Source organism: Bison bison, unplaced genomic scaffold (assembly GCF_000754665.1).
Source record: "Bison bison bison isolate TAMUID 2011002044 unplaced genomic scaffold, Bison_UMD1.0 scf7180017864238, whole genome shotgun sequence".
NCBI classification, from domain to species: domain Eukaryota; kingdom Metazoa; phylum Chordata; class Mammalia; order Artiodactyla; family Bovidae; genus Bison; species Bison bison.
Genome location: NW_011494810.1, coordinates 6,744,458 through 6,752,993, shown reverse-complemented (window position 1 = coordinate 6,752,993; position 8,536 = coordinate 6,744,458). Strand labels below are relative to the sequence as shown.

Sequence of the window (8,536 nt, the reverse complement as noted above, 5' to 3'; positions counted from 1 at the left end):
GGAGAATTGCAGGACCTGCAGAAACACTCTCTTCAGAGGTATGACTTGCAATGAAATTTTGAGGTGGTCCCCCGTGGATTTCAAGTCGTCGGAGAAGAACTTGTTCCCAGCACTGAAGAGTTTTTAGAACAGCATGGCAAAGTGGTGAACTAACTGGAAGCTCTAAAAAGAGAAAATTGACCCACATTTATCTTCTGTAATAAAATGCTATATTCAATCTTACAAACGACTGAAATAAGATATACACATTTTGGCAGAGGAGACGTGAAAGTGAGGTGAGCACAGAAATCCAGAGGACTGAAAAGAAGGATGCTGTAAATCTGTATGGCATTTCAACATAATTAGTGGCCTAGGATAACAGAAAAAGGGCAATCTAGGTCAAAATTACATCATACCTTTACTACTAGAACTTGAAATAACATTTGTGACTTGTGATTTAAATAACTGCTATAGGAATTACTGCATCTGACTTTAATTTCATATGAAAAAAAATGTACCTGAATATTATAAAAATATGTCTGGACGGAAAATCACTTACTTTAAATCTTTGTATCAGCCCAATTTCTGCACAGCATATAACTTACACTTCTTTTGAGAATTAACACAATACACAAGGTAAAAAAAAAAATTTAAATAATACTACAAAACTTCACATTTTACATTTCCATACTTCTAAATCCTGATCCTACTTTCAATCTTTAGCTATTTTTTTACCTTCAAAAATCTAAATAGTATGCTTACTGCAAATTCTTGAGTTTTTTCAAGTTTAGAAGTGATCTACTGATTTAACTACTATGGAATATGAGAATAAACTTCCTTTCTCTCCATCAATCCAATATAGTCCATAATAATTTTTGGTTAAATTAGTATTTTAGCATCTACCTTGTTTTACACACACACACACACACACACACACACACACACACACACACACACATATAAAAATGCGGATCACAGCTAAACTACTTGGTACAGTAATAGTACCCCTTTCTTTCCTATACAACCTTTTCATCCATTGGAGTTAATAATTACTACATTTTTGCTTTTGTTTAGTCTCCTGTGTGTCTACAACTAGGAAATACCCAACTCTTTGACTAGAGCTATAAACACAGTCTTGGTGCAGTTAATCACATCAGCTGCACATTCCCTGCTTTCTTGGATCTTGTCTTTCTAACAGCAACTAATAATATGATAGACTCATTTATAGATGGTTGCTTTGGTTAAAAGAACCCAATCTTCTACCAGCAGGAAGTTACTAAACTTTTTCTCCACTATTTGAAAAAAATACAAAACAGTAAATCAAAAGCAATGGCAATATTAGTTCATGTTAAGCTATGTATTACCTGCAAGATCATGACCTGCAAAAGGATAGAAAGTCTTCAAATTGCTGAGCACCAGCTGTACCATTGCCAAACGCATCAATGACCAACTATAAATAAAGCAATAGATTTGTTAAAAATTTACTTAGGGATTTAGAAGACTGCACTACTCTTTGTCCCAATAACTCACTACTAGGAATCTACCCTGAAGATATACCTCCACAAAAACAAAACAATATACACATGCAGTTACTCATGTCAGCATTATCTGCAATAGCAAAAGAGTATAAACAACAAATTATCCATCAGGAGAGTAATGACTGAATAAATAGCTTTGAATCATGGAATATTTTAGGGTAGCCATAAAAAAAGAACAAAAAAGGATCTATGAATGTTAATATGAAGTGAACTTTAGCATGTATTAATAAATAAAAAGCAAGCTATAAACATTACATATAATATGGTACCTACTACCTTCTGTGTAAGAAAGCAGCAGAAATAAGATTTTACATACACAGAGAGACACACACAAGCTAATTTTTGAAAACAGAAGGATAAACCAGAAACTCATAAGAATGAGTATCTGTAAACAGCATAGAGGAAGACTCAGCTGGAAGAGATATGCTTCAGATTTGCTTTTTTGTTAAAAATTAAACAGAGACATTTTGGCTTCTTTCTTTTTCAAGTGAAAAATTTATCCCTTATAGTACTGGTTTTTATTACTCTAAATTGTCATAAAGTACACAATCAAAAATTAACTGTGGAATTACTGTTTTGGAAGGGAACTTAACAATTCAGATCTAGGTTATAATTCACCAAGATACTAATTTCACATGCATTATTTTCAAAATTAAAAAAACAAAAATTTTTAAAGAAGCTTAAAATTAAATATTCCATACCTATATGAATTTGAGTTAGAATGTTCCTGGAGATGGAAATCTGAAGCTAAAACATCATCGTCATCATCATCACTTTCCAGACTCTCCTCTGAATCATATTCAGCTCTACTTTGGGAAGCAGGTAGAAATGGCTAAAAGAAAAAAGTTATAGAATTTATTATCCAACTATATGACTTAATACATGCAATTAAATAGCCTAATATCAGCAATTTATTCCATTTTTGAGTACTTCATTAAAAGAAAATAAAGTAGCAAGTATTTGGCTGCTTCTTTTTTGACAGTCTGTGCCTTCAATACCACTTTAGTTGGTTCGCTTATTTAGTCATCGTATCAACAAAAAATTTATTCAGCATCCACTATGTATCAAAAGTATACTCAATGTAAGAAAATTTAAGACGTATACGCAGTCACTGCTCTCACATAACATATTTTAGTGGGGAAAAATAGGCAAATACTAGAAAACTAAATATAAATTGAATTTAGCTGTGTTATAAAGAAAAAAACAGACAGCACTGGGAATAAGAATATTAATAAGAGTTGAGATAAGCTAACCATAAAAGGCCTCTTTGAAAAGTGTAATTTAAGTGAGACTTAAAAGGACAAGAAGGAATAAGCCATATAACGAGAGGGAAGAAAAGCATTTTAGGCAGTAGTAATAGTACGCAAAAAGGCTTTAATAAAGGAAAAAAGTTTGGCATGGGAAAAAAGAATTTGGCTGAAGGCTACTAAAGCAAGAGGACAGTGTTGGCAAAAAAAATAGAAGAAAACAGCACGTGACAGACAAGGTAGGGTTTTTGGACAACACAGTAAAGAGTGTAATGGAATGCCACCAGTGAGTGTTAAGTAGAGTACAGGTATTGATATTTATGCTTTTAGGAGTATCACTATGACCACGGCCTTTTTAGAGAAAAGTCAAATGCGAAGAGTAGAAATGGGAGACATCAGAAATTAAGGCAAGAGCGGGCAGTCTGGATACAGGCGTCAGTCATGGAGATGGAGTTAAATAACACATTCAGAGTATACCTGGGGGAATGCATTGACAGATTTACTGATCAACTTGGAGAGCAAGGGAAAGAGAAGGAAAAGACAATTTCTGGGTTTCTGCTTGAGCAACTACATGGATGAAGATGCCAATTACTAAAATGGGAAGACTCTAGTTGTGACAGGGGAATTACTGAAGAAAATAAAAAACCCAAATCTTAAAGACCAAGATTCACAGGTCAGGTAGAAAAGGAAGGATAAAGAACATTTCAAAGGAATAAAGAACAAAGTTAGGAAGTAAACTAGAAGAGACTGGTATCAAGAGAACGAGATAAAAGTAATTCAAAATGGAGGAAATGGTCACATGGTTGAATGCTGCTAAGAGGTCATGTAAGACGATGATAAAGAAGTTTCCATTATATTTGATAACAGAATGGGTGCCACTTGAATCTTAGTAATAGCAGTTTCAGGGGGCAGTTGTGTCAGAAGTCATACAAAGACTACAAGTGAAGGGGACCTATGGTAATAAGAGATAATATGTATACACTTTTGAAAAGTTGAATGAGAATGAGAAGCAGAAAAATGGAATAACAGCTGGAAAAAACTGGGGCGTCAAAGCAGTATTTGGGATGTGAGACAGCAGAGGACTATTCTGTTCTGATGGGAAAAGACAATAGAGAAGACAGAAGGCTAGAAAAGAAAAGCAAGGACAGGATTCAGACTAGCACTAGAGCCTTTGATAGGAAAGATGCTTCCTCAATAGTAAATAAGAGGAGAGAATAAGATGAGAGATTCATGACAGAGTGATGAAAGAATTTTGTCTGATTCTTTTTTTAAAATGACTTATGAGGTCATCAGTTGAATGAGGATGAAAGAAGAGATGTGGGAAATTTGAGAAAAAAACAAAATCTTGGATTCAAGGAAGCTCAATAAAGAAACACAGCAAGAGGAGTAGAACTTCTGGAAGACCTGAGAGAATAGCTTGGTGGTCCTTTGCCCCAAAAGCAGTAATGTGCTGCACTATGCTCAGTTGCTCAGTCATGTCTGACTCTTTGTGACCCCATGAACTGTACCCCTTTTCCAGGGAATCTTCCCAACCCATGATCGATCCCAGGTCTCCAGCACTGCAGATGGATTCTTAACCATCTGAGCCACCAGGGAAACTCAACAAAGTTGTCAGAACAATCATATAAAGATACTGGAAACTGATCAAACACACAGAGAAGTATTTATTCAAGAAAAACTTCTGAGGGACTTCCGTGGTGTTCCAGTGGTTAAGATTCTGCACTTCCACTACCAGGGGTTCAGGTTCGATCCCTGGCTCAGGGAACTAGGATCCCACATGTTGTGTGACCAGGAGAAACAACAACAACAAAAACTACTCAATCTCTGGTAAAAGTGAGCATCTAGCATTTTGGCCAGGGGCTATTTCTAGCCCGACCCCTGCCCTCTGTGACTCATTTGTTCTATCAGTCTGTGAAGACAAAGAACTCGGCTGCCTGGCCAGAGAGGGCTGTCTTTAATAAGAATTCCATGCCCATAAAACCAGAGACAACCACAATGTGGAAGGATACATGTACCCCAATGTTCACTGCAGCACCATTTACAATAGCCAGGACATGGAAACAATCTAAGTAGTGTCTATCCATAGATGAATGAATAAAAACATGTGGTGTGCATGTGTGTGTATATATAGCATGGAGTTCTCAGTCATAAAAAAGAATGAAATAATGCTGAAGATGGACCTAGAGATTATCATAAGAAGTGAAGTCAAAAAGAGAAGGACAGAAAGACAGATACCATATGATATTACTCATAGGTGAAATCTAAAATATGACATATATGAACTTATCCATGAAACACAAACAGACTCACAGATATAGAAAATAGACTTCTGGGTGCCAAGATGGAGGTGGGGTGGGGAATGGGACTTTAGGATTAGTGGATGTAAACTATTATATAGAGAATGGGTAAACAATAAGGTCCTACTATATAGCACAGGGAACTATTGATATATTTAATATTCTGTGACAAACCATAATGAAAAACATGAAAAAGAATGTAATGTAACTGGATAACCCTGCTATAAAACAGAAATTAACACAACATTGTGAATCAACTATACTTCAATAAATTAAAAAAAAAAAATCCCATGCCCAGCAGCATGGTCAAAAACAAGAGTCTTCAGCAGCAAACAATTAGGGAAGGCCAACATCTCAGACAGGAAAGGATCTGCCTGTAATGAAGGAGACCTGGGTTCAATCCCTGGGTGGGGAAGATCCCCTGGAGAAGAGAATGGCAACCCACTCCAGTTGCATCTGTTATTCTTGTCTGGAGAATTCCATGGATAGAGGAGCCTGCTGGGTTATAGTCCATGGGGTCACAAAGAGTTGGATGGGACTGAGTGGACTAATACTTTCACATCTCAACTAGCCTGTGTTACACACTGGAACAAAGGCAGACCAGCCAGAAATTTAACCAAATCCAGGAACAAGACAACTAAAGAAGGCCTTGATAATCAGGAACCATATACCCAGCAAAAGGAACTATGCTTCAAAAATGAAGATGAAATATACTCCAATATAAATAAAGCATATAATAAACATTTGCTGAATGAATCAATGACTGCAAAAGGCAATGTGAAACAAGGTGATATAAATGCCCTTCTTTACCCTGAAGCATATTGGATATGAGAAAAACAAAATCTACTGCCTAATAGGCCTCAGGGATTGGTGTCATTAGGAAATAGTGAGGAGTCAATTAATACAAGGTAGTAAGGAAAGAATCCAGAAGTTAAGAATGTGAGGAATTTGGCTGTCCACAGAAGAGGATATATACAAGAAGTTCTTGCTAGGCATGGTAGGACAAGAATGTAAAACTACAGATGTAAGTTGAAACCATGCAAAGCAAATCTTAATAATCAATGAAAAAACTACAAGTGTTCTGTGACTATTAACAAATTCATCAAAACACTAAAAACTCTTACAGTCAACTATAAATGTATAGGAAAAAGAAAATAGTGAAAATAGTATTTATTTAGTATACTGGTTTTTCCAGTGGTCATGTATGGATGTGAGAGTTGGACTGTGAAGAAAGCTGAGCACTGAAGAATTCATGTTTTTGAACTGTGGTGTTGGAGAAGACTCTTCAGAGTCCCTTGGACTGCAAGGAGATCCAACTAGTCCATCCTAAAGGAGATCAGTCCTGGGTGTTCATTGGAAGGACTGATGCTGAAGCTGAAACTCCAACACTTTGGCCACCTCATGCGAAGAGTTGACTCACTGGAAAAGACCTTGATGCTGGGAGGGATTGGGGGCAGGAAGAGAAGGGGACGACAGAGGATGAGATGGCTAGGATGGCATCACTGACTTGAAGGACATGAGTTTGGGTGAACTCTGGGAGTTGGTGATGGACAGGGAGGCCTGGCGTGCTGTGGTTCATGGGGTTGCAAAGAGTTGGACACGACTGAGCAACTGAACTGAACTGCAAAATTAGAATCAGTGAGAATTTATAAAGTGTTTTATTTCTTTGCAAAAAATTTATCAAGAAAGCTTTGAATAGTGCTGGCCTTCTAATTTTATAAAACCCAGAATATAAAGCAAGTATCTTTTCTAATTGTTAGCAAATTGTCAATTCCTTTCTAACTTTGTATCAATATCCAACTTTTTATTGCACTTTCAATGTTGTGAAATATTACCCAGAGTTCTTTTAATGTGAAGGTTTTTTGTTTTTGTTTTTTTCCCCAATTTCAGTACTCTAGGTCATCTCCATCCTTTTGTCAAACTTTCCTCATTTATGTTGATAAGCTGGTCCTCACTAATTTCTCTTGGGTGCATATCTAAAGTCTCTCAAATGACAGCAATGTTAAATCCCAGAGTTAGCTATTTTTCTAAAACTTTTTTTATATTTGATTTGAATTTTATTTCCAGTACTCACTTTTCATTTCCAGTTGCACTTGACTTTGTCAGCTAATTTCCTGTTCTGATTAGCCAGTTTTGTAAAACGTCACTTGCATTTATTATGGGAGGTAGGGAGGCAAGACAACTAACTACATGTTTTTCTGTGTATGAAATGAATACTGAATTAAAGGTACAAAATGACCAATCACTAACAGACTTTGAAAGAATTGTTGTGATTGGCACTGATCAAGAGTTGCATGAATTGTTTATACAGTGATTTTTGGACTAAGAGCTAGCAGGAAAGTCTGTACTTTTATGTAATTACTAATATTGAATAAATTGTGGTAACTTTAAACTTGAACAATATTGTTGAGGGATTGATGTTATTTAACTAAAAACTGAAATCTGAGTACATCAGGATAATGCAGGACTACAGCATAGAAAAGGAATTAGAGTTTGGATGGCACTTTGACTTCTGGCAGTCTTGATTCCTTAATCACTACCAAGTACATTACCATTTGGAGAAAGCAAAGGTAAAACCACTCCAGTATTCTTACCTGGAGGGTCCCATGAACAGAGGAACCTAGTTGGCTACAGTCTATGGGGTTGCAAAAGAGTCAGACAAGACTGAGCGACTAACATACACACACACATTACCATTAATGTGGTAGCCAATTTATCTTTTCATCTTCCTATGAATGTTGCGTTGTTTAAAATGCAAAAATCTTAATTTATACAAGAATTGCCTTAAAAAATAGTTGAAATATGCCCAAAATATTTTAGGATATATTCTGTGATAATTTACCCTGATAAAATGAACATTTTCTAAACTTGTGTGGCAAAATATTTGGAAACACCAACAATTACACTTAAACATTTTCATTTCTGTTTAACTATACAAATCATCATTTGGATAACATTTGTATTACCTTGGCAATGAAATAGTCCCAGATACTGAGCTCAGGTGGAATGAACTTCTCTTTAACTAACAGTGTCTCCTGGCTTACTGGTGGTGAGGAAGAGGTCACTGAGGCAGATTCTCTGCAAGACATTTTTGATGGCCTAAAACATTTGTTCTGTTTCTCTCCTTCTTCCACTAGTGAAGAAACTAATAAGAACAAAAAAAGTATTACTAAAATAAGCACAATTTTCATTGTACTGATTTCATCTATTTTTACATGAGACTTAAGGTTAACTACAAATAAGTACATACACAAAACTGAGATTGCTATGATAGTAAGGGAAGTGGAGGAAGTGAGACAAAAATCATCTTGTATAGCCATCTTTGTTTTTATCTCATCTAGTCCCTTACTCTCTGAATGTTCATTTATTGTATATGTAAATTGTATATAGAAGAGGATGTAATATCTTCCTATAAATGAGTCCATAATTTAGCTAAGACCATGACAGAAAAGTATCTACATTTTTTTTTTTTTTT

At 35.7% G+C, this 8,536-nt stretch overlaps 1 protein-coding gene across 6 annotated transcripts in view; it reads right to left on the bottom strand.

The window, feature by feature from the left end:
- Positions 1–8,536, bottom strand: part of DMXL1 (Dmx-like 1) — a 126,632-nt gene that overhangs the window by 44,451 nt on the left and 73,645 nt on the right. For all 6 annotated transcript variants that reach the window (XM_010846597.1, XM_010846598.1, XM_010846599.1 and 3 more), the window contains 3 exons: positions 2,219–2,349; positions 1,344–1,429; positions 3–162 (listed from right to left, as the gene is read on the bottom strand). In XM_010846597.1, the coding sequence (XP_010844899.1) occupies positions 3–162; positions 1,344–1,429; positions 2,219–2,349 (377 nt within the window). The remainder of the gene's footprint in view (positions 1–2; positions 163–1,343; positions 1,430–2,218; positions 2,350–8,536) is intronic.